Genomic DNA, 26,141 nt, shown 5'->3' with positions numbered 1-26,141 from the left:
TATTCGGCAGTGAAGTGACGTTTGCTAAGTCAGGATTGCTCACCCTTTTAGATCAATGTATGATGAGCGACCTGACCGTCCTCGATTAATTAACCATGTCACTCCGAACAATGGCCCGACCACCTTTGTGTCTCATCCTAGACTTTAGCTTTTGATTGTTGATTGACACATGCCCTGATTAGTGTTTGAGTAGGCATACTCCTAAAATCTTGTGCCATTAAGTTGTTAGCCTTTCCACGTGTCCCTGGCAGTTGAAAAGTACTTTATGTAGCCTAGTTAGACTGAACTAGTGCTCGGTCAAACTTAGCGCTCGGACGTATCCTTTTTTAACTCCCGTGGACCTTGGGTTTCTTAATCTTCTATGGGCTTAGACTTTAATTGGGCCTTAGTGATCTCTTCCCACCCTGCACTGTTTTGTGGATCGAAAACGACCCTTCAGTAAATGGACCAGTCATACGGACCAAACTTTTGCCACCATACTTCATCAAAATACATATGGTCTTGAGATACACACAAAAGATAATGAGTGGATTAGCTGGATCCTCTTCATCCTCACATTCCTAGCGGGCGATGGATTTCAAGTTTGGAGTAACGATAAAAGACGATCTTGCAAACATAGTCACACTGAGGGAGAATGAGGTGATACGACACTCGAGGATAAATATTGTAAGAAAATGACACCTACCTTGGACTTGAGTATTCCGTCAAGCAATATTGTGGAGTTTAATCTCCTCTTTTTCTTCTTCTTTTCCCTTTCTTTTACGTTGTATTTTACGTTTTTCTTTGTTTTAGCAAACATGTGTGTGTTTTTTAGGATAAGAGCTCCCTTCTTTCAATCACCTGATGATAAAGAATTTATATTAGGTCTCATATCTATTTATTTTTCACCTTTCATGAACAAAATTGTGATAAAGAAATAAAAAACAAATTTCCGAATTTGGGCCATGGGGCTTAAAATGGATTGTCTAGTTCAGGCCTATCTGAACAGATATTTATTTATTTATTAGTAGAGCGGTATTTTAAATAAACTTCCTGAATCATCATTACTTCAGTTAAAATTGACTCCTGAATTATGTTTTTGATAAGTTAACCCCCTGAACAATTTAAAATTAGGCAATTAATCCCTTACTGTCAGATTCGATGAAATTTTATCTACTTTGTCGTCAAATACTGACGCAATTTTACCCTCAAGATTGAATCACGTGCTGATCACATGCCAGTATTTAATGGCACAATAGATGAAAGTTCACCGAATCTGATGGTGGCTAATTCCAAGTAATTCAAGCAGTTAATTTACCAAAAAAAAAGAGGTTAGGAAGCCAATTTCAACTGGAATAATAACTTATAGATCAAAATGTAGTATACCCTTCTAAATATTCTAATCCAAACTATGGGATTCAAATTTAGGTAAAGACAGTGAAGCACACTGAACAAGTTCCATCAGGTGAGGATGTGTTTACCCTTGTCACTTCATGCTACTAGTACTATAGCTATTTTCCGTTACCTTCTGCTTTCTAAAAACAAACCTTTTATAATATGTTGGCATGTACGATCGGCCTGCAATTGCCATTTATTTCCGAGCACATTGCGATTGACGGGTAAGTATGAAAGACCATCCACCGTAGTGTACTTGGTAATCATTTCTTGTGTAAATACAAGTCCTCCATCATCCACACCATAACGGACGAATATTAATTTGGTAAAGAAAAAGCTACACAAGCGCACAAGGAGGAAAAAATCCATCGTGTGAAAACAAATCTCAGTATATAACGGGACACGACATCGTCCGTAAACTGTATCAAATATACATTAGTATCCCCATGTTCCAAAGCAAAGCTAGAGCATCTCATAATCATATGTCGTTCTACGCATGTACATTAGTGACTGAAAGCTCCCATTGAAAGAAAGAAACACATATCATCACACAAAGAAGAAAAGAATAGGAAACGAGATGAACAAGTCAGAGACACAGGACGATCCTCCTCGTATCAGTTCCCGCATTTCCATTTTGACGTTGGCACGCAGCTTAGGTAATGGCACCAACTGCAGTGCTTGTTTAAGTTCTCTCCTTTGAACAGTAACACCAATCCTGTAGTTAATCTGCGTTTAACAAGAAAATCGATAATTAATCATCCCAAAAGATGCCTCCTGTATGCCAATACGTATACTAAAACTCATTCGATACAAGAAAGTTGATTGAATTGTATACGAAAATTCAAACAATGAATTAAAATTCCAGCAACAAGCTTACCCGGCAATCAGCAAGGCAGAGGCAACCAACACAAGAACATATTGGTAAGGCTTATGCTTAGATTTGACACGAGCATTGGCTGCAAGATTCCGAGACTCTGTCCATCCAAACTGGGGACGAAGTAGAAAAATAAAGCCAAGGAGAAAGCCACTCAAGAATCCTCCAATGTGGGCGAAGTTGTCAACATGAGGAAGAATCCCAACAGCTAAGTTAATGGCGATAATGACTATAAGCGTCAATAGTGCCGCGGCCTAGAAGACGAAGAGAGGTGAAATTTCAATGACTATGAAACATTCAAAATTTAACACGAAGCCATGACACAAATACAAGCATCAAAACCATTAACAGAATATCAACTTCACTTGATAGAACTGTAAAACTTTGGACAAACCTTATTTGTGTATATACTCCAGTTAGTAATAAGCTCTGATAACATAGCTCCGAGAAGTCCAAACAAAGCGCCAGAAGCACCAACAGAAATATTGTTCTGAATGAAAAGGGCAGATAATATGCTCCCACCAAATCCAGACAACAGGTAGATTATCCCCACGCGTACTGCCCAGATCATTCAAACATAAAATTTATGTCAGAACAAAACAAAAACATCACGAAAAGATGTAAAAAGAAATACATTAGTAAGAAACCGACAAGTATCTAGACAATTATCAACATGGGAGAGAACATATAGTTGATTTGCCATATTTCACGTATATGACGACATGGATGAAAAATGGCATACCAAACCCAAACTGCTGCTCAAGACGGATGCCAATAAAGACCAAGCTGAGCATGTTTGCAAGCAAATGGATGACACCAGCATGCAACCACATACAAGTGAAAAGCCTCCATCCTTGATGCCCATGTACAACCTTGAACCATTCAAGAGCTCCCAATTTTTCCAATCTGCAAAAGCAGGTGACTCAGATGATGCAAACTGAAAAGGAAGAAAGACATAGTATTTGCCCGTCGAGAAACACCACAAAACCATTTCCATTAAAGTACAACAAGCACAAAAGAAAACTTCTAAATTAAGATGCAGATAAACACTATTGGTCCTTTAACTGTAACACCGCAGATTAATATTTCCGAACTTTTTACATTCAATGAGTTCAATATTCTTTCTTTAAATCACAAAAAGGTCATTCTTCCGAGTCCTGAAGGATAAATTGTCGTGACACAAACTTAGTGGATTAATCAACAGTTTTTTCACCGATGACCAAACCAAAGACAGCTAGAATACGAAAAATGAAGTTGACAAATCCAACCAACGTATGAACCAAATAATTAGGAGAACCAAATAATTAGGAGAACCAATAAATTAGAGTCGGACCAAATCCACATTAATACGAATTTGGATTGACATTTAAAAGCAACATTAACATTTAACAAACAACAAATCAGGATGCAGATAGCATGATTTGAAAAATTGCTACACACAAATTTAAAAGACAAAACAAAAAAAAAGGCCGAAAAACTACAGCACTAACAATTGCTTACTAACATACTGGACAACATATAACCAAGGTTTTAAAAATAGAACTGTACATAATACTGACAAATCCAATTTATGAATACATCGAAGAATATTTCGACATCGCTAGCCTTCAACGAAAATAACGATGAAATGTGGTCGAAAATATAGACTTTTGAGGGAAGAAAAACAGTAAAATTCTAATACATCTATACACATCCAACTAAGAAACCGTAAAATTAGCCCACTTCCAAATCTTAATCAAATTCCACAAAAACCCAGAATCCCAAATCAATAAAGCAGTCAAAACACAAAACCAACAAAAACTCGCAAAAAAAATAAAAAAATAAAATCAGAAATTGAGAGATGGGTAAAGTCAGAGAGCTCACGTATCAGAAGAAGGACCGAACAGAGGGTTCTCCCTGAGAGGCTCGAACGAAAACCGACCCAGAAACTTGGCCACGCACTTGTCGGCGAAACCAAGATTGTGTTTTGGGCAGTTGTTGATGGACATGGCGACGATGAAGACAACAACATTGGCCACCACGAACATAGGAATCAGCCACGATGTCCATTGGGTTTCGGATGTTCCCACGTAGTACTGGTTGGAGTTGTAATTGTAATTGGTGGGTCTGGGTTTTGTTGGCGGTCCTCGTTCTGGATCAGCCATTGTTTCGATTGTTCAGATTCTGTTTCTCTCTCTCTCTCTCTGGAAAGTGTGAAACTTTGGGCTTGTAGAGTGAGAAAGGCGTCTCGTTTTTGGGTGGATTCGGTGGTATATATTTTCAGAGGAAGGAGGAATTGGGGAGCAGAGATTTGAGAAGTAACTTGGAAGCGAGTGGAAGACGTGTTTTTTCGATGACGCGAAAGGAATTGGAAGCAGAAGAGAGAGAGAAGGTTGTAGATTTAAGTTTTAACAGTCGAAAGAAGAAGTAATGTAAAATGGTAGCTTTCTCTCTCCTTCCTCACTCTCTCTCTCTTCTGGGTTGTCGGTCTATTAAATATTTATGAGTTAGGCGGTGCTGTTAAGTCTTTATATATTAACTGAATTTTAAAAACAAATTAATTAAATATGTATAACTACGTCAAAAAACAAACAAGAATAATTAAAAATAAAAGTTTTTTTAAAAAAAGAAAAAGAAAACCACGTCTCTTACTCAGGAGTTCTAAAAGACGTTCTGCAATAGTCGGGCGACATATTAAGATCTAGCACCTAGGCAGACTAAAGCCTGGGCCTAGGCGGATTATTAATTATGATTTCACATGTAAATATAAATCTCTACTTAATACTCAAAAATAATACGCCACCTAATACTATGGTCTAGCGGAATTTTTTTTCACTTGAAATTGAAAGGTCTTAGGTTCGATTTTTGCCAAAGAAGAATTTGAATCATATTATAGCTATCTCATTGTGAGGCTAACCCAACCCCTCCCCTTAATGTAGATAATATCGTTTGTTAAAAAAATACTTAAAAGTAATACATAATTGTATTGTGATACATAAATTGCAAAATAAAATGACATATAGATTATAATTTTTTTGGTAAAAAATAAAATATAAGTTTTGGAACATATTGAAAACATGGGAATAAGCATACAATGAGTGCATCCAAGTATTAAACATGTATTTTACAATTTATTGAAAAAATAAAATACAAAATAAAAATTATTTATTTTCTATCTAAATGAGAATCATGATTTAGGTGAGTGCTAAATGAACTAGACGTGCCTAAAAATTAATTGAGGCAATGGTCAGTCGCTTAAATTCACACTGTCAAAATTTTCAGGAAAAAAAAAATTTCCTTTTTCCTATAAAAAAAAGTGATGTGAATAATTTTTTTTTTAAGAAATTAAACTAAATTATTAGTTCTAGTGAACTTTCAATTTCCAAACATGAATAGGGCAAAAGAAAATGGCAACAGCCAAGTAAATTAAGTAATAATAAAAGTTGTCATATTAGTCCAAAACTCCAAATCACACTTTTAGTCCTTTGTTTAATTGATTAGAGGGACTGAAAGAGAACTTCCATTAAATTGATTCCTCAATGTCATGCCCAATAAATAATTTTGTGAATGGAAAACACCATATGGTGATGTCTAATCTAAAAAATATGAGTGAAAAGGATAATGCATCCACGTGTTATTAAACTTGAAGCTACGAAAAAAAAATTATGTTTATACACGTTGATGCGTGTTTGATCTTCACAAATCTTTTTCTCTTTAATAACTATTGACTAAATATTTAACCGACAACGCTACATAATTGCAAATTTGTTTGGCCAGATGGAGAGATTTTTTTTGTGACTCAAATAAGAAGTGGTACATTACCTATTACTATATGAATGGTGTAATATGTGTGTTAAAAAGTTAATAATTTAAGTATTAAATTTTTTTACTACTTATATAAAAATACGTGATGTACCGACTATATTCCGATCATAATAAAAAATCTATCGGCAAAAAGGCAGTGACTCAGCAATTCTTGCAACAGAACAAATGGAGTTAAAGGGAAAATTTACAAATAACATAATATAAACCAAATATAGTTTTAGTTAGATTACCTACCTTCTTTTTGTTTAAACTTTTACTTGAGATTCCAGCCCTAATTTCATCATTTGGTTCAGCACGTTTTGATTACTGCATCTTTCTTAAAAGGTAATAAAGCATGAAGCATATTCCCTATAAAGGCAACAAAAAATTTGTGCAACTTTTCTAAGCTAATTTCTTTTCTTCATTACTTATTTTATTATTTAATCTGAACTTATTTTTTAATCAAGCAATATTATTAGTGAGTTAAATAATTAATTATTAAGATAAGAATTGGTGGTAATCGAATCCGTATCAAGGTGCGTATATATGATTAAATAAAAGTTTTAACCCTCTACTAATTATGCTCAGTCTCCAAATTTATTTCCTAAGAGTCTATTTCAGAATCCTTTTTGGGCATCATGTAAGGAGAAAAGAGAAGCAACTTTTACCATCAAGTTAATTGGATTGCCCACCTTATCTAATTGTGAGTTTGGAGTTGTGACTCAAACAACCGCTGCAATCTTGACTATCATATCATTAACAAATATTTCAAACCCACATTAACCCCATTTATGGAGAGTTTTCCACAAAACGATGGACGAGAAGCGTGGCAGTGAGTTAGTTTTATTTAGGGTTGTGCTATCCACACACCCCAAATTACTTCTCACACACCCCTTGTTAATTTCTATCCGTTGATCTTCTTTAATTCATCCAATCCGAAGGCCGAAAATGAAAAGGGTGTGTGAGAAGTAAAATGGGGTGTGTGGATATCACACCCCTTTATTTATAGTTTTTCTCTCACTTATGTCATATTGGATCACTAGCAAACAATAAGATTAGAGGCCTCAACTTTTTTCATCGAGATTTCAGAGTTTAACCAATGATTCACTACTAATTATATCGATGTTGTTTTTCAACTTAACGACATGCACAATCGGCCAGTGTTAAGTTCTATTACAAAAGTCTTCAATGCAATTAAAAGTAGAACTATTCAATATAAATGAAATAAAATAATTTATTTTGTAATGTTTTCGATGTAGAATTATATTCGTCTACATATTCATCATGTATTGTGCATGTACAATATAAAGTCTTGTAAATTGTAACATGATAAAATATAAGAAAACTAATGAAAAATAGCTTGAAAACTTTGAGCTTTAATGATAAGGACAAAATAAAGGGTAAAGTGAATAATATCAGGATTGACTTTTTAGTGTAAAAATATGATTTTTCGTTTAAGTGAACAGTACCGAGAGTTTTTCGTTCAAATTCCTATAAAATATTACTTGGTCACAACACTATAGGCAAATTAAGTGAGAAAGCTCTCCTTAAATAAACCGCACGAATTTAGATAGTGACTACAAAGTAAAAGGCCCATGCTTCTAAAGTTGTAATTGCTCGTACCGAGGAAATCTTTGTAATCTTAGGGCGCGTTTACTAATTCGTAATCAAATTAAGAGGAATTGAATTGAGGAGAAATTTGATTGAGGAGGAATTGAAATGAGGCGGAATCAGAATCAGATTCTTGTTGAAGTTGTTTACTAAAAACAGTCTGAAATCGGAACAGAATTCTATAAAGCTGTTTACTAATTCAGCAGAATCGGAATATAAACCAGTATGATTACTAAAATGCCCTTATTCCAAATCAAATATTTTATATACTTTTTAAATAAAATTTGATATAATATATAATAGTAAGAAAAATTAAATTGTTTTTTTTTTATTTCATAAACACACTAAAATGCCCCTATTCTAAATAATCAATATTATATGCTAGTCTTTTTTATCTTTAATAAATATTTTATTTTATTTTTAATTTCTGTGAGAAAGGCTTTTTAAGTCCTTTTAAATCCAATCTAATCAGTCCTCTTCGTTTTCTGATCAGCTGACAAAATGCCGCCTCCTCACCCTCTCACTCAGCTCGACCACAACTACCCTCCTTGAGAATCCGACCATTCTTTGCTCTCCCTCCCTACCTCACCATCAAGGATTCAAGGTAAGCCTTCTATGTAAATTTTTATTTTTGGTTGAATTGATTATGCTCTGCCCTGACCTTTCTTATGCGGCTATGCGTAATGATTCAAGCTAATATGTTGTTGAATTGTTGATCTTTCAAGTGTTTTAAGGATGCCCAATTGCAATCCTTATCCCCTATAAATTCTAACGAGAGTCTGAATTTGCAGTCTTTGGAATTAGAATCGGCAGCCGAGCCCTAAATCGAAGGAATTCGACACGGCAATGCATGAGGTGCAGAGAGGCGGTGGCGGAGGAGCACAAGCTACTTGAGAGGATGGTGGAGGACAACGAGAAGATGGGAGTGTTGAAGGTGAAGGGTGCTTTGGGAAGAAAAATTTGATTCCGGATGAAGCCTTCTACTCGGAATCCAAATACTACCTTTGTGTAAGTAATCCAATTCCATCAATATCAAGAATTGAACTCCTGATTTTACATGGGTCCCGTAACACTGTGCATTCCGGTTGAGTGAGTAAACAGTTGAATAATCATGAATGGGGAATGATTCCCATTCCGCCATTTCCTTTCATCATATGTAAACACGCCATTAATGTTGTGTTGTATTCGATAGAATATTTTTATGTATATGGAGTACAAGTTGGTATACTATGTGTCACAATAAAAATAGAGATAATATATATTTTTGACTGTCTTGACATTTGTATTATAACATGTGGTGTACTATCTTGTTTTTTAAGTACATTGAAAAATCTCTCATTGTATTCTTGTTATGCTAAAAAAAAGTTGTATTTGTCGTTTTCATGTCATACTCGTTATCTTAACGGATCATATTGTGTCAAACTTGTTAGGATAAGATAACGGATTATTAATAGCTAACTCCATAACGACTTGATTCGTTAAAAACTTATTTTTATTTAAACGTTTACTTCAGATTCCAACCCTAATTTTATATTTGGTTCTGCACATTTGATTACAGCATCTTTCTTAAAAGGTAAGAGAAATGCTAAGAATACTCTTTCTCTCTCTCAAGTGTGACTTTTTATAAACTCTTCACCACCTTATGTTTTTAATACAATATTTTATAATGTTGCATGAAAATTATCCATAAATAATTATACTTTTGAGAGAGTTTACTTAGCATTTCTCAAAAGATGATAAAGCATGCAGCATAATTCCCTATAAAGGCTACAAAAAATTTATGCAACTTTTCAAAGCTAATTTATTTTCTTCATTACTTATTTTATTATTTAATCTAAATTTTTTTATAGAGTGATAATGTTAGTAGGTTAAATAATTAGTTACTAAAAGAAAGGAGAATCGGTGGGGATCAAACCCGCATCAAGGTACTATCGATCATTGTAATAAAACATCATCTGCCTAAATTTGTTTTTAAAAGTTGGGAAATAAATAAGTTAAACCAGATCACGTCCAAAAAAACAAAAGTTTAAACCATCTACTAATTCAAATTTCTTTGCTATGAGTCTATTTTGAGAATCCCGTTTTGGGGCATCATGTAAGGAGAAAAAAGAAGAAACTTTTACTACTCACATATTTGGATTGCCCACCTTATCTACTTGTGAGTTTATAGTTGTGACTCAACAACCACTGCAATCTTGTAACAAATATTTCAAACACTTGAGAGACCAATATATTAAGGGAGTTTTAACAAAACACTCCCGGTACTGTTTATTTTTAACGAAAAACCACATTTTTACCTTTAACTGGCACTATTCACTATACCTTTAAAAAAAAATTTTCGTTAAAAGAGAAATTTTTTTGGGTTTTTTTGTTAGTTTTCCTATATATTAACCCCATTTAAGGAGAGTTTTGCATGAAACCATGGACGGGGAACACTACATGGTTGAGAATTCGATTCATTTATAGTCTTCTGTCACTTATGTCATATTGGATCACTAGTAAACAATGAGGCTGGAGGGTTCAACTTTTTCATCAAGATTTCAAAGTTGAATCAATGATTCACTACTAATTATACTGATGTTGTCTCAACTTAACCACTTGCAAACCGATCAATATAGAATTTTATCACAAAAATCTTCAGTGCAATTAAGAATGAAATCATTCAATATAAATGAGATATAATAATTTATTTTTTAATGCTTTCGATGTGAATTTATATTCGTGAAGATATTCATCACATATTGTGCATGTACGTCATGTAAATTGTAACATGACAAAATGTTACTTGGTCACAACACTCCTGGTAAAGTGAGAAGGCTCTTCTTACTTATAAATAAACAACACGAATTTAGATAGTGACTAAAAAGAAAAAAAACGTATGCTTCTAAAGTTGTATTTGATCGTGCCAAAGAAATCTTTGTAATCTTAGTATTGTGTTGCATTCAAAAGATATATATATATATATATATTTTAATGTACATGAAGCACAAGACTGTGCATTATGTGTCATAATATAGGTTGAGATAATATATATTTTTGAGTGTCATGACACTTGTATTATAACACGTGGTGTATTAGCTCGTCTTTTAAATACATTGAAAATTCTTTGGTTCTATTCTTGTTAGGCTAGAAAAAGGGTCGTGTTTGTCGCTTTCATGTTATACTCGTTATCTTAACCGGTTGTGTCAAACCCGTTAAGATATCGGGTTCTTAATAGGTGACTCAAAATAATCTGATTCGTTAACGAGTTATGTCATTTAATTTTGTGTCAAGTTAACGAGTCATGCAAGAAATTGTCATGCCTAATGTCTAGATTTGGCACACGATATCTTGTCGGGTTCTTAACGACTAACCCGATAATGACCCGACACGTTAACGGGTTATCCGATAACGATCCGAATTGATAATAGGTTGACCAAAAACCTATTATTTTCGTGTCGTGTCGAATTAACAAGTTGTGTAAGAAATTGTTATCCCTAATTCTTGCACAATACAAAGTCAAAATTAAACATTTCGTTTTGGTTTGCTGTGCCTGTGTCTGCACTAGTATAATTTTTATTGAATTAATATAAATAATGACTCATTCTGTTAACTAAGTTGCTTAATGCTTGTTGCATTGCAAGTTGTAGAAAGGTTTACAATGTCAAAGCCAAATGTTTATTCCTTAGTTTGTTTGATTGTTTGGAGAAGTTAGTCAACATGACAACAACATAGCATCAGTTAAACAAGAACAACCTACCCACTTACCTGCCGATGCAACATCCATTTCATCGTAAAATCAAAATAAGAAACAAAGAAATGACATTATTTCAACAAATTAATGGATCAACATGATTATTAGACTACCAAATTATCATAATATTCGGGTAATTATTTATTCGATGAAAAGTTTTTAGATAACCATTTCGTTTTACTTTTTATTTAAAAAAAAAAAAGAGGTGAAACTACTTTCTCTAGTTTTCAAATTTTGGTTTTGAGTTTTTACTTTTAGTTTTCAATTTTCATTTTTTAAAACTAAAATAATTACCAAAGTTGTTGGAAGTGGACTTTTGGCATGTCTTTCTGATAATTTCTACATGGTATCAGAGTTAAGGAGCAATAATGTGGTAATTAACTAATTAAATTCCCTCTTTAAACCACTTTGAATCTGAATATGTGGATGGTGAATTTGGTGGTGAAAAGGACATGAGGAGTCGGCATAAATTATAGGTAAGGTGCGCTTTTGGTGCGTGTTTGTTGAATATGAGAGCATGAACGAAGGAGACATTACATTTGGACAGAGAACAATGCATGAGCAAAACTTACGCGTATGCCAGCCGTATGCGTGTATATATATCCAAATTTGTCCCAAACAATGGCTTTTGGGAGATTGACTTATATGATATAAATATATACACACACTTTTACGGTGATAGACACATGCAGTTGCTTAGAAGCTACATGCTATTCGTTTTTTGTTTTCTTTGCCATCGGTGCATTGCCATGTCAAAGCTGCTACTTTTTCAGCAAACCCTAGCTTTTGTTGCTTACATGGAAATTTAAACCCAGTGTTTCTTGCCACCTAAGCTAAGGTTTGTGGGACTTCTTTCACCAGTAACTGTCATGGTCATATCGTCTATGCACGAGTGAACAACTAGTTACAAAAGTATCTCGCAATGCAATAATAAATGACTCACAACCACTCCTCTGTCTACGAACAAGTATGTTTAGCAAAACCTTTTTCAACGAAGGTTTGAATTAAAAAAAAATTTGAACCTTCCACGTGCAAAACCACTAAACTTTTCCTTTTAATCTTTCGGCCCCACTTTAATTAGATCCCCAATTTGCATGACTACATAACTACATCTACTGTACTAGGAATATCAACCAACGATTATTGTAATTGCTCGGGATATGCTTTTTTAGCTAGTAGAATTTATTTCTTAGTTCAAGATCCTACTTACTAACTAGAATCAAAGAATTGCCTGTCGGTCAACTTTGGGTTTCAAACGTAAATGAAGGTTTTAATTTGTTTTAATCAAAACCGCAGCTACGTTGATCATTTGTTTCAATTCAATAAAATATTGTCATGTAATAAAGCAACAATATTTTCTCTAAGTTTGATAGAGGTGACAATTTGTACCCTACCCGTTTATCCAAAAAACACATCTTCCTCTTTCATCCACCGTACTTCTGCCAAAAACCCTCTCCATCCCTTGAAAAGTGTTACCACCCATGCCCACCACCCGTTAGCCTAAGAGTTGGGTCTGGGTGATCCGTTAGTTTAATAGGTTAGTTTGGACGACCCGTTGACTTAACAGATTGGTTTGAGACTGACCCAAGCCCCATAAAAACGACCCGTTTACAGGTTTACGTTTGACATCTAGGACTTAATTGGAATGACAAACTTATTACGTTCAAGGTATGATAATAAAAATGACAAAAGTTTCAGTGATGCAATTGAAACCCAACAGGAAGATCCAAAATTCTAGTGGCCGACAATGCAAATATTGATCCATACAAAAATGCAAACCAGAAAAGACTTAAATTGTCAGAGCAAAACAAGTTGAGTAAATTGTTAAGATAGGAAGAGGAAGAAAACTCATCGCTTTCCACCACCACCACCTCCAAGCTTGGCGGCCTTGGGAGCAGCAACCTTGGGCACATTTCCCTTGGACTGGCCCTTTGACTTGGACACCGATTCGGCCTTCTTCGCCTTCTTCTCATCCTTGGTCTTCTTAATCCTCTCCTTAATTTCACTGCCAAATTCACACGCGCAGATTTAAATGAGCTAACAGTGTCCTTGTTGAACAAAACCCAAAACTGAATTTCTCGTCCTAATCAATCGATTGAATTTTTAACAAATACACATAAATATGAAAGAGCAACAGTGCATGTTGAACAAAACCAATAATTGATCAACTTAGAGTGTGTCTGGGAATGCTTTGGTAAGGCTAAAAGCGCTTCTGGATACCAAAAACACCTCTAGCAGAAAGTGCTATTGAATTCTAAATGCGGTGTTTTTCTTGGCACTGGTATTTGTGATTAAAATGTTCGTATGCTTCTAACAAAAGTGGTTCTAGCAGAAGTGCTTATGAGCAGAAGTTTGCAAAATCTTTTCCAAATTGCCCCTTGATCAAATGATTCAAAGGAAAACTAATGAAAAAGGCTTGAAAACTTTGAGTTTTAATGATAAGGACAAAATAAAGGGTAAAGTGAATAGTACAGGATTGACTTTTTAGTGTAAAAATGTGGTTTTTCGTTAAAGTAAACAGTGCCGGGTGCTTTTCGTTAAAGTTCCCATGATTCAATTCATAACGCATAGTTAGCATACCACAACAAAACCCTAATTTTCAAAATCTTAATCATTTGATTCAATTTATATATATAAGCCACACATGTGAATGAACAAACAGAGGACAAGTTGAACAAAACCCAGAATCCATTTTTATCAATATAATTCATTCAATTAAACATACCGAAGAGCAGCCTCACGGGCAGCGTCACGAACTTCGGGCTTTTCGGTCTTTCGCTTCTGGATAACTTCCAATGTGGCACCAACAATGGACCTCGAATAGGGCTTCTTGGTCGAGCGGCGCTTCTTCTTCACAGATTCAGCAGCAATATCCTACATCACCGACGGATGAGCTTACAATAATATCCCTCATTCATTCCATCAAACAAATGAACGATTCAAACCAAAACGCGGCGTTTCACGGATGCTAGGGTTCTACCTTCTTGTGTTGCTTCCGGTACATGGCGGTCCAGGTGAGCTTGGAAGGCTTGAGGCGGTTGTGGAAGTACCTCTTGCATTTGGAATTGGCGAAGAGGAAGACCTGGGAATCGGAGCGGATGAATCGGATTCCCTTTCCCGGGTAAATCTTGTCGCCGCTGAAACGGCAGAGCTCCGTCTTCAGAACCATGGCTGCTCCTCCGCTGCTTCTGTGCCGCCCCTGCTGCTGCTCGCTCTCCTCTGCTAAAATCTTCGACCTGTCCAAACTCTAAAACCCTAATGCCTCGGGTACCCAATTTAACGTCAACAGCCCAATACGACACCGTTTAGGAAGCACTGGGCTGTTTTATAACTTTAATTTTGTGGTCTTGAGGCTCAGCCATTGATGTTTTGTAAGACCCACAACCACAAAACTAAAAAATTAAACGGTTCAACAGATAAAACAGCTGTCGTTGAGACTGTTTTATAACTTTAATTTTGTAATCTTGAGGCTCAACCGTTATTGTGTATATATGTATGTCTAAGTGTGCATAGACATTAGACGGTTCAATAGTTCACACGTGTAAACAACTGTCTCTAGCACGCTTCTACGTACAAAACACAAAACCGTCCATGGATGATACTCTAAACTCAATAGTCAATCCCTCAGGGCTCAGGGTATTGCCCAATTGGTGAGGTGAGTGTAGGGAAGAATTAGGTTTAAGCTAAGTCAAGAGTTCGATTTCTTCCACTACCAAATTATACGAGAGATACGAGTACGTTGTAGCTTGTAACATGTATACCTTTGAAGGAAACTGAATATCATGTTTCAAATTTCCATTACTTAATAGTGTGCTTGGCAATTCTAGACAAACACAAAGAACTTGCACATAATCCATTTCTCCCGACAAAAAAAAAACGATTTCTGAATCGAAACCACAGTTCAATACAAATATTCACCATCGAAAAGTCGCAGGTTCTACTTGTAGTTAATACGACTTTCTTTTTTTATGTTTCCTTCGCGGTTTCACGGACTAGGGAAAGCTTAGCCAGAAGACCACACATCTGAAGGTACGAGCCAACTCCATCACAGATTCTCATGTGAGCAAATCCAGTTTCCTGCAAACACGCACGAGTAAAAGACTTATCAAAACACAAGATCTCAGAAAGAATGAGAGGGAAATCTCTGCATAGTGTGCATATGTACCTTCATGAACTCCAGTTTCAAAAACTCAGCCATATCATAGTTTTTTATGATACGGAAAAAAGTTGTGATTATGTCCGTTGGGGAGTAACCCAGATCGTAGAGCTGCTTGAGACCCGAACAAGCATCATCAAATTTCCCTTCCAGTATGTTGCGCACCATATTCTTTACATGCAACGGATGAGGCTGGTCACAGACCTGTAAACCAAAAGAAATCCTTTAGGATTACCAAGGAACATACAAAACAATAGAATATTTAAAAGTATTTCGTAAGTATAACCTTGAAAACATTTTCTTGGTTCACAAACCGGAATCCACTGTTTGTAGCTTGCAAGTTATTCAGTGCCTGCCTCATATCACCATCAGCGGTGAAAATAATCGCTTCAAGACCTTCTGGAACATATGGAACCTTCATTTACAGCAAACGCAGATGAATCATACACGACCCAAATTTCAAATATAATGTATACATGGCAATGGTAGAATGTGAAACCACTTTTGATCATTGGAAGGAAAGGCTCAAATTAAAGCGAAGCTCAACAAGTGAGGCATATGTTCTAGGAAGTGGGTGGAATTCCTAGGAAATAAAAACATCGAAGCCCAAGAAAAGAGATGCTTTATTAAGCTTCATCTGAAGGCACAATTATTAAATATCTTATCAAACACTGGTTGCAACCCTAGAGTTAAAGAGGCTAATTCAAATGTCAACCTAAAAACCACTATTAAGACTGCTAGAATTTAGAAGGATAAGAAACTGGTTGCAAGGGTATTTTTCCCAATCTCTTGGCAATGATAGCACAAATGGATTTAAAACACATGTTACCATGTTGTGCTGCAAGTGAGACACACCGACAGAGGAAATGATTAAGGAAGACATGCAAACGTCATTTTGTTGAGTAAATGAACAACCTTCTGATAAACAAAATACCTAAGCAAGTTCAGTATTTCAAGCTCCAGACGTAGTGAGGAAAAGAAATAAAGTAGAATAGATTGGGAAATAAATAAAAATGGAATCACCACAGAAGCTAAGCTTTGGCAGAGAAAAAATAATATGCTCTGACTAATAAACTAGTGTAGACAGATCAAAAAGAATTAATACAAACTAATAGTTAAGGAAAGTTGTACCAATATTTCTTTACATTTGAAGCTAGCTAATGACAGTATGCAAAAATGACATTACTACAATGTAGAGAAATTTCTTTACCTTCTCAGCTTGAACCACTATCATTAGGCGACCAAGTATCTCCTCATCAGTCAATCTAGAAAACCGGACAAGGGCACATCTACTCTGAATAGGCTCAATGATTTTGGAAGATGTATTGCACGCAAGAGCGAAACGAGTGGAATTTGAATATATTTCCATTGTTCGCCTCAGAGCTTGTTGTGCTCCAGATGTCATGCTGAATTGTGTACAATACACACCCAGAGGATTTCCGATACCCGGTGCCAAACTCAAAAATTAATATTTAAACGAAGTAATGAAAATAACAATGTTGTAGCAACAAATAAAATAGAGAGATATATGTTTTCTGCGATGAAAGAAATAGACAAAAGGATGAACAGCCATGCACCAAAAAGTTAAAATTTAAACACATAGGCAGATAGATAAGAGCAATTTGAAGTTTTCAGATTGGTTTCATGGAGAATATCACTAGGGTTACCTGTCAGCTTCATCCAAGATGACAACTTTATGGCGTCCAGAAGGCAGTGTAACTTTCTTTTGAGCAAACATTTTAATTTTGTTCCTCACAACATCGATTCCCCTAAAGAAGAAACGACAGTAAATAAGTTGATGATAAATGCCAATAACAGTTTAGAAACTGAACTCCATCAAGACCATTTATGTACTCACCTGTCATCTGATGCATTCAGCTCTAAAACAGCCTCCTTATAGTTTGGTCCCAAAAGCTCATGCGCAAGAGCCAGTATGCTAGTGGTCTTACCAGTTCCAGGAGGACCCTGAAAACAATAAACAGTGATCAGTCAAGGCATAGGTTAAGTAAATTTAAGCAACAATAACCTTTCCACTTAGTTCATCGATAACCCCAAACACAAAACACCACCACTCAAACGAGTTTAATAGCTCAGTATGGCGGAAGTCTTTCATAATGCCATAAGGCACAATTTGATAACCATTTTGTTATAAGTTGTTAGTGTTCACTTTTTGTGCTATAGATAGAGGAAAAGTAATAGGAGAAAGGAGGAACGAAGAGTGTGAAGGATGGATGGTGGAAAAATGTGATCCTTCATTTCACCCTCCTCCCGCCCACCACCTCCCTTCATCCTTCTTTATTCATCATTTCTCCCATGTTCGTTTTCTCTCTATCTCTAGCACAAAAAATAAAAACGAAAAAAATCAAAGTCAAAATGGTTATCAAACAGGCCAATAGTTTTTATACTTTCATCTCTCTTCTAAAGCATGAGGTTGCACTGGTGCGATGGCAAGTGCCTTCGCCCATGAGCGGTAGGTCTCGGATTCGAGACTTGGGAGCAGCCTCTCCATAAATGGGGGTAAGGCTAGCCGACATTTACCTCTCCCAGACCCTGCGTAAAGCGGGAGCCTTGTGCACTGGGTACGACCTTTTTATCTCTCTTCTAAAGCATGAGATCCCAAAGTTTCTGTCGACGTAAAATTTGATAGCAAACTGAAGTTGCTTCTAGCATGTACCTCTCATTCCCACTCCGGGTAATATTAACAATTCATCAAATTGATTCAAATTCTAGTTAACCGGACAGAAATTTCCAAGTTCATATAAGCCCTCACTCTTCTTAATGAACAGGCACACAATTTTCCCCAATTTCAAACTCATGAATACCCATGGAGTCTGAGAACACAGGCATCCAACACAATGAATGGCCTTTAACCAATCTTCTCTCCAACTTTTCAATTTCCAGTCGACAAATTCCAATAATGTTGCATAAATTTATCGAATTGTCAACCAAATCAAAAAGCCCCATTCCTCTCCTCATATTCAAAAGCCAAACTGAGCCCAGATGATAGTCCAAAATTTCAAAACTACAATGCTTATTCGACTTTACCTCTGCGAAAAGCAGCGGCTGCCTCAACGAATACACAAATCACAGACCACAACACAAAATTACAAAGAATAAATTCACATAATCAAGCTACAAATTTAACATTCCGCTAGGGTTTAGGGCTTTAGTAAAATTGAAAACGTTGGATTGTGAGCATAAATGAGTGAGAGAGAAACGTACGGCTAAGATGAGGTTGGGCATGTTGCCGTCGCGAGCGATGACCTGGATTCTGGACACGGCGTCTTCGTTGCCCACAATGTCGGCGACCTTGGTGGGCCTGTACTTCTCCACCCACGGCATGTCGTAGGCCGACGAAGAAGAAGACGACGCCATTGCTGCTGCCGTCTGCTGATGGCTGCGACAGAGAAGGAGAGGTCGTGGCGGGCTCGCGAAGAAGATGGACTGGAAGTGAAAACCCTCTCCGAACAGCCCTCTTTGCCTTATTGCTTCGATTTGGAGGGAAAATTGCCCTTCTGCTGTTTATTTCGAAGGGCTTGGAGAAGGTTCTATTTATTTGTTTCTAGGTCCTGAGCTTTTGATATTTACACATCCAACCCCACCTTTAATCCGCTAACTTTCTTCTTTTTTGTTTTTCGTTTTTTCGCTCACATCCATTACCAATAGGAGTGGGCAACGGGCAGGTCGGTCCAGGTTGGGTCCAAATCCATTGGCCGACCCAATGGGCTCGGGTAGTAATTTTTAGAATGTAACCCAATCCAACCAACCCATTGTTATGGGGTTGGGTTGGGCGGGTTTCTTGGTTTGGGCTTCATACTATTTTTTAATAACAATTTTATTATTCTTCACAAACAAACATTAAAATCATTCAACCAAGCAAATCCAAACTCCTGAATCCAAATTTTCTTAACAAAAATAAACTTGAAATCTCAAATACTTTATTATTAAACTTAAAATCCACGTTCCAAACTTCAACCATAAAAGAAAATCAACTTAACAATTCTATAATCTTAATAAAATCCAAAGCTAAACATAAACTGACATATAATCCCAAAATTATAATAAAATTCAAAACTTAAACATAATGAAAAGTTTTAAGATAGTAGCAGTATCCATGAGCTTTGAGCAGCAAAGGTTGACGACCATCAGTAACATGAGAAAACAACTACTAATTTATTCCCAAAGTCAAAGGTCCAAAGCATTCAAAAAAGGCTGTAAGCTTGCAACGGAATCCAAACATTCATTAAATCATTAGTAAACTGTGAATAACAACACAAAGCATTATAATTTGGATAGAAGTTTACATTGATTAGTTCATAGAAATTGCAAAGTAACTTAAATCGACCATGTACTAATCAACGGTATCCATTTCAGATGTGCAGGCAACTAAAGCTCTACACGACATATATAAATTAAAATAAAACAAGTCAGAAAATATTTAATTGAAAAATGAAAACCACATACAAGTTTAAATAGTTTGTTACCTGATATTATCTGCTCATGATTTCCATATTCTCAATGGATGATGATTCAACTTCTGAAAATATAGGAGGTGACTTTAACCAGTTTTGAGTGCAAATCAGTGCCTCTACCATCTTAGGAGTTAGGGTACTCCTATAATCGTCAAGAATACGCCCTCCAGTGCTAAAGGTAGATTCAGATGTGACTGTGGAAACCGGTATTGCAAACACATCCCTTGCAATCTTAGCTGAAATTGGATATTTTTCCTGGTGAACCTTCCACCATTTCAAGCATTTAAATTGCTTATCCATTGGATTCTTATGAGGTTCCAGTAAGAACCTATCCACCTCACTTCTTAACTCACCTCTATTTATCTGTTTTCTTATCTTCAGAAATTGAGGCAACCTTGCATCTTCCTATCCACCTCACTTCTTAACTCACCTCTATTTATCTATTTTCTTATCTTCAGAAATTAAGACAACCTTGCATCTTCAATAGAACTACTATCAACAACTTCCATTGGTGCACTGTTACTAGATGAACCAACATTAGGAGCTTGGGGAGCTTGTTCATTAGACTTCAAATAAAAGTAATAAAGCTGCACTAACACATCTTTAAAACCATTGGTCAATTCAATCACTTCATCTGCACCGTATACAACACTGAAGCAAAATGAAACATAATCCAATTTAAATCTTGGATCAAGCACCATTGAAATAATCAGCAGCTTATTAACATTTCCCACATAACCTCAATATTTGCATCACCATGTATAAAGTAACAAAATGTCCATCATCTTCCTCCAGCCTTTCAAATGCTTTTTGGAACTTAAGGGCAACAACCAATATTAAATAGGTGGAATTCCACCTTGTTGGTACATCTAAAACCACAAGACCCTTAGACTCTATTTTCACACGATCCATACATTCCTTAAACGTTTTTAGCCTTGAAGGCGAAGACCTCACATACTTGACAGCGGATCGAATTCTCAATATAGACTCATGCAATTCCTTTAACCCCTTAGACATAATTAGATTCACAATATGAGCACTATATCATAAATGCATGTACACACCATCAAGAACAAGAACATCAGTTTTCCAATTTTTCAATTTCCTTTTCACATAATTAACAGCTTGATCATTTGCTGAAGCATTATCAACAGTTATAGTGAACACATTTTCTATTCCCTATTCAATCAAACACGATTCAATCAGTTTCCCAATTGTTTCCCCTTTGTGATTAGGTACAGGATTCAATATGCGCTTATGCAAATTCCAATCACAATCAACAAAGTGAGCAATTAAAACCATATAACTAATGTTTTGTGCAGATGTTCAACAATCAGTGGTAAGGCAAACTCTCTGGGCATTTGTGGTCAACACATTTTTCAAAAGTCTATTCTTATCCAAATACAATTGAAACACATCTCTCGCAATAGTTTTGCGTTAGAGAGGGGTAAATTTTGGAGAACTAATACCACAAAAAAACTTAAACCCTTCATTCTCAACAAAGCTAAAGGGTAGCTTGTCAAGAACTACCATCTTGGTTAACTCAACCCTATAAGCTTCCTTACTAAAGCCAATTGCCATAAGGCTACCATTGTTCTCCCCAAAGCTAAGGATTTTTTGTTTCTTGTCCTCAACCCGATGAGGATACCTTTTACATTGGTTAAACAAATGATTCCACAAACTAGAGGTCCCATACTTCTTAGTATCACAAACATAACTCTTTTTGTAGTAGTTACAAGTAGCTCCAAGGTCACTGGGATCAAAAGATTCACCACCATCAACTTTGGTGAAGTGATCCCACACTATGGACATTTTCCTACTTGGTTTCTTCTTCTTACCACTATCCACCAGTGGAAGAGGTGGCACTGATGAAGCATCAATATTGATCATAGTTTGAGAACTTATTGTTTCATTAGCTTTAACGAACATATCTTTTCCAGCCATTGTATTCCAAAAAAAACTCACTCAATATGATATAATAAAATACAATATGAATGTCAAATAATAAATAGAAACAAGTGGAAAAAACAAAGAAAAAAAACACTCTAACATGCATAATATAATCTGAATGTGCAGTATTGATTCAATATACACCAATATTAGTCTATTAGATATCAAAATATTTTTGAAATTAACAAACCCAATATATAATACATAAATTTACAACTTATATATAATACATGAATTTACATTAATAAGAAAGATGCTTGTATGCTTTGGAAATTAACAAACCCAATATAAAATATATCAGTAACCAATATATTGTCAATTAAAATCTACTCGATGCATAATACATGAATTTACAACTTATACTCATAAACATTCTGCAAACTTTCACAATTGAAATTTCATTCACTTAAATTTAACCAAAGCATCATCACAATCAGATCATGATATTACCAATACTCAAATTAAGACTCATCGAAAAGATAAAGGTTAAGTCCTTATCACCCAGGTATACAAAGCCTCATAAAACTACACCAAAAAGAGACAATCGAGTTAGAATTTCAATCTAGTTGAATAGGAAAATAAACTGAAGAAAATTTTGAGTGAAATACTAAAATCATCACCTAAAAGCAGCAGCCAACTAATCAAGAATGACAAAAATTGAGATATTAGGGTTTTGGGGTACAGTGGCACAGAGAAAAACAATAAAATTATAGGGTTTTTATAGATTGAGAGAAGATGAGGGATCAATCTCGAAGAGGTCATAGAGAATAATCAGAGATGAAATTGATTCTTGCGTGATTTTCCAACAGCTTGAATTTTGAAATTGCGTGTGAGGGTTGGACGAAAAAATATCTATATTCAGGTGGCCGGGTTTAAACCCGGGAATAATTTTTTGGGCTTTCTAACCGACCCAAACCAATTAATGTCGGGTGGGTTGGTCGGTTAACACGCACAATGCCCACCTCTAATTACCAACAACAAACTTGACAACACAAAGGACCAAAATTTACAACAAAAAACACAAACAAACAAATGTGGCCCAACCAAAAGTTGAAACTGAAAACAACCAGTTCCGCTGCATCTTCCGCCATAACCACTGCTAGAACCACCAAAACAGCAGCTGTGCATGTCGATCCACACAAATTCTTTCCCCTAATTAAGATTTCCCTCATCAATACCATCATCTAACCCTAAGCTTCACTCCTAGCACAGCTACAGAAAACAAAGAACCTGCAGCCAATTGAAAGAAGCTACAAGAGCAACACTGCCAACAAAGGCAGACATCAAAGAGAAGGTGGTGGTGCGAGGAACACCTGACCTAGTGGAAGCATCAGATATATACTCACCAACTCAAAACAACGTAACAAATCACAACAAAGTGTGACTGAAGCTCGGAAATTGGATGAATATGGATGAAAGACATCAAAAGGGAGAGAAAAAGGCAAATCAGCCAAGAAAACCAGGGAAAACAGCGGATGGGAGAAGAGAAAAAGAGAAAGAAAGAAACAAAAGAAAACCCACCGATCCGAGCCATAGCTAGGATCGGCGACACCTAAATTGGATTCGATTGGAAACCACTCACACAAATAGGTGAGAATTACCCTCAAACAGAGGGAAGGTCTTTCACGGGGAGAGAAAGAGAAAGAGTTCCAGAAAGTCTCCGCCTATTCTTTTTTCTTTTTTTTGGTCAAGCTAACTTTCTTATTCTAAATCTAAAAATTTCGTTAAAAACTTTCGAAAATAAATTAGGTTGAAATTGGAGTATTTATAAGATTCGAATTCGATAGTTCTAACTTTTTGAGATGATTATGATTATTGTGTTGTAGTATATACTATTAAGTGTATCAACATGTTGTTGTGGGGTTTGAAACTTTGTTTAACGTGTGGAATGTCTCAAAAATATATGCAACAAAGAGTAGTGTTACATACATATATTCGATCCATGTGTTTAGATGTTCCTTACAAATTATGCGTAAGGAACAAAAGTTAACAAAATTGAAATGTTGGTATGGCATAGCCAAAGAGTGTTATTTTCATTCATACTAGCATTTGCCTACACACTTTGTGTGTATGAACACATTTTTTTTAGAAAATGAGGAGAGAGGGAGAGAGAGAAAGTAAGGGGAGTGGGAGGTTTTTGCTTTTGCTTTTTTTTTTTTTTTAATAATATTGGAGGTATTTTAACATCACCTGTAGGTGAGGCTTCAATAAAAAAACTGTAAAATTTGGACATGTGAAATTACATTATTGCCCATCATTTTTTTTGTGTGATAGAAAACTAATTTGTCTTTTCACTCTCTTTTGGTTGACAAAGAGGGTTTTTATTAATTAGTAGAGATATTACATGACAAGAATCGGAGATGTTGGTACGCGATTCCAGGCAGCGTTTTATGTCCAAAACTATACAAAGTTCAAAACTAAGATCAATTCCACTGAAGACACCCAAATTTGTAACTTTATTTATGGCGTCTCCTTCATTCTTTACGACAACGTTGAACTAAAAATCAAAAGAAAAATAAAATAAAAAACAGTTCGATCACTTAAGAATTGAATCACATTAAATTGCATATGAATTTAATCACATTTCTTGGTACGCCTAGTTGCGAAACCAACAATGTAATCAAGAGAATCGAGATGTGAATGTTGTGGGTGGTAGTGGTGTCAAAAATGGTCGTGATGATGAGGCCAATATGATAGTGGCAACGATGGTGGTGGGGGTAGTGGTGTCAAAGATGATAGATGAGGATGTGGTGATGTGGGGTGGCGGTGACAATTGTGATGGTAGTGGAGTGGTGATAGTGGTAATAATGGTGACGGTAGTAGTGACATACGTGATTTTATTTTTTAAAATAAATTTTGACGTTATTTTATCAGAGAAATGTAGATGGTCATCTTCTTGGCAAGGACTGCGCCTCAGCCGCTGGTTCGCCTCACGGCCTCGACACCCGCGTAATGGCACGCCTACCAAAGAATTAACGTAATGGCAATTTGGGTAAGTTAATTGGACTACTAATATAGAGAAAAGAAACAACAAAATCCGCATAAAGTTGAAGATCCATATGAAACATATTTGCAATCATAAAAAATGTAAATTATCAAGTCAATAATTGTCTGAATTACAACTTTACAGCACAACTAATTCGTCTACATTAAACAATTAATATCCAATCCGATCCCATGAACTCCATCAAAATCATACATCAACTTGTCCAAGAACCCTCAACTGATCACCGCTGCGCTGATCGATGCGTCGTCCAGCGGCCCAAAAACAAGATTCAAGGTAGCGGGTGACAAAGTGATAACGATTCGATCCCGAAGTGCTAACAAAACCCGAAGAGCCTCATCCCGTCGTACAAAACCAGTAGAAATCATATCCTGCATTAGCAATTCCTACTCTTGCTTGAGTGCCATGGCTTGAATCTCCTCCTTCATTGATTGGTACTGCTTCATGACTCTCCCGCAATCGTGGTGATCGCCGGGCATAGACGAACCTCCCCCCCCCCCCCCCCCCCCGTGACCGCCAAAAGCTTACACCTTTTAGCCATGGCGGAACTCAGACAGAAAAATGCAAGAGATGAGAGAGAAGAGAGCAAGAGATTCGAGATGTGAAATCATATGTGGGTTGGGTTGGGGTACCTTTCCTTTTATAATCGTGATCGTTCCTAATGGGCATAGGATTTGTAAGGTTTCTTTATATAATTGTGATGGATCATTACTACTGGATTTAGGATGAAATCTCTGCAACCGCAGCTTAAAATTGGATTTGAGTCAACGTGCTTTGACTTACAGTAATTGTATTTTTTTAATCTTTTATTCTTTTTATAGATAACTTTATATTCATCTAATTTTATGAGTCACTCGGGAATAATCCACTTAGGCCATCTCCAACTCTTATAGCGCGTTTACTAATCCGTAATCAAATTGAGAGGAATTGAATTGAGGAGGAATTGAAATGAAGTGGAATCAGAATCATATTTCTGTTAAAGTTGTTTACTAAAACTATCCGGAATCGGAATACAATTCCATAAAGCTATTTACTAATTCAGCAGAATCGGAATATAAACCAGTATGATTACTAGAATGTCCTTGTCTCAAATCAAATATTATATATATTTTTTTAATAAAATTTGATATAGTATATAATAGTAAGAAAAAATTAAATTGCTTTTTTATTTCATAGACATACTA

The 26,141-nt window shown here is 35.9% G+C and overlaps 3 protein-coding genes across 3 annotated transcripts; all 3 read right to left on the bottom strand.

Annotated features, from left to right (window-relative positions):
- Window positions 1–1,745: 1,745 nt before the first annotated feature.
- LOC126618342 (RHOMBOID-like protein 2) lies at window positions 1,746–4,658 on the bottom strand. Its single transcript, XM_050286376.1, has 5 exons — window positions 4,112–4,658; window positions 2,991–3,154; window positions 2,643–2,806; window positions 2,252–2,502; window positions 1,746–2,100 (listed from the first exon to the last, which is right to left on the bottom strand). Exons 1-5 carry the CDS (start codon window positions 4,390–4,392, stop codon window positions 1,989–1,991), a joined length of 972 nt encoding a protein of 323 aa, XP_050142333.1. The 5' UTR covers window positions 4,393–4,658; the 3' UTR covers window positions 1,746–1,988.
- An 8,400-nt stretch (window positions 4,659–13,058) lies between these two features.
- Window positions 13,059–14,650, bottom strand: LOC126619563 (60S ribosomal protein L24-1-like). The gene is made up of 3 exons (XM_050287970.1): window positions 14,356–14,650; window positions 14,101–14,249; window positions 13,059–13,380 (listed from the first exon to the last, which is right to left on the bottom strand). The coding sequence occupies exons 1-3, from the start codon at window positions 14,542–14,544 to the stop codon at window positions 13,224–13,226; spliced, it is 495 nt and encodes a 164-aa protein (XP_050143927.1). The 5' UTR covers window positions 14,545–14,650; the 3' UTR covers window positions 13,059–13,223.
- Window positions 14,651–15,137: 487 nt separating this feature from the next.
- On the bottom strand, window positions 15,138–19,053 carry LOC126619561 (replication factor C subunit 2). The gene is made up of 7 exons (XM_050287969.1): window positions 18,754–19,053; window positions 17,390–17,496; window positions 17,199–17,300; window positions 16,742–16,937; window positions 15,818–15,946; window positions 15,541–15,735; window positions 15,138–15,452 (listed from the first exon to the last, which is right to left on the bottom strand). Exons 1-7 carry the CDS (start codon window positions 18,904–18,906, stop codon window positions 15,342–15,344), a joined length of 993 nt encoding a protein of 330 aa, XP_050143926.1. The 5' UTR covers window positions 18,907–19,053; the 3' UTR covers window positions 15,138–15,341.
- Window positions 19,054–26,141: the final 7,088 nt, after the last annotated feature.

Source organism: Malus sylvestris, chromosome 4 (assembly GCF_916048215.2).
Source record: "Malus sylvestris chromosome 4, drMalSylv7.2, whole genome shotgun sequence".
NCBI classification, from domain to species: Eukaryota; Viridiplantae; Streptophyta; class Magnoliopsida; order Rosales; family Rosaceae; genus Malus; species Malus sylvestris.
Note: the sequence above shows the minus strand (reverse complement) of the source record. Positions and strands in the feature narration are given on the sequence as shown.

Coding starts and splice junctions, on each gene's coding strand:
- LOC126618342 (XM_050286376.1), bottom strand. CDS start 4,392: ATGGCTGATCCAGAACGAGGACCGCCAACAAAACCCAGACCCACCAAT. Junction 2,807..2,990: donor TGAGCAGCAGTTTGGGTTTG/GTATGCCATTTT, acceptor TGATCTGGGCAG/TACGCGTGGGGATAATCTAC. Junction 2,101..2,251: donor TCTGCCTTGCTGATTGCCGG/GTAAGCTTGTTG, acceptor TGTTAAACGCAG/ATTAACTACAGGATTGGTGT.
- LOC126619561 (XM_050287969.1), bottom strand. CDS start 18,906: ATGGCGTCGTCTTCTTCTTCGTCGGCCTACGACATGCCGTGGGTGGAG. Junction 17,497..18,753: donor TGCCCAACCTCATCTTAGCC/GTACGTTTCTCT, acceptor TATTGTTTTCAG/GGTCCTCCTGGAACTGGTAA. Junction 15,453..15,540: donor TGAAACTGGAGTTCATGAAG/GTACATATGCAC, acceptor GCGTGTTTGCAG/GAAACTGGATTTGCTCACAT.
- LOC126619563 (XM_050287970.1), bottom strand. CDS start 14,544: ATGGTTCTGAAGACGGAGCTCTGCCGTTTCAGCGGCGACAAGATTTAC. Junction 14,250..14,355: donor ACCGGAAGCAACACAAGAAG/GTAGAACCCTAG, acceptor TCGGTGATGTAG/GATATTGCTGCTGAATCTGT. Junction 13,381..14,100: donor GCCCGTGAGGCTGCTCTTCG/GTATGTTTAATT, acceptor TGAATTTGGCAG/TGAAATTAAGGAGAGGATTA.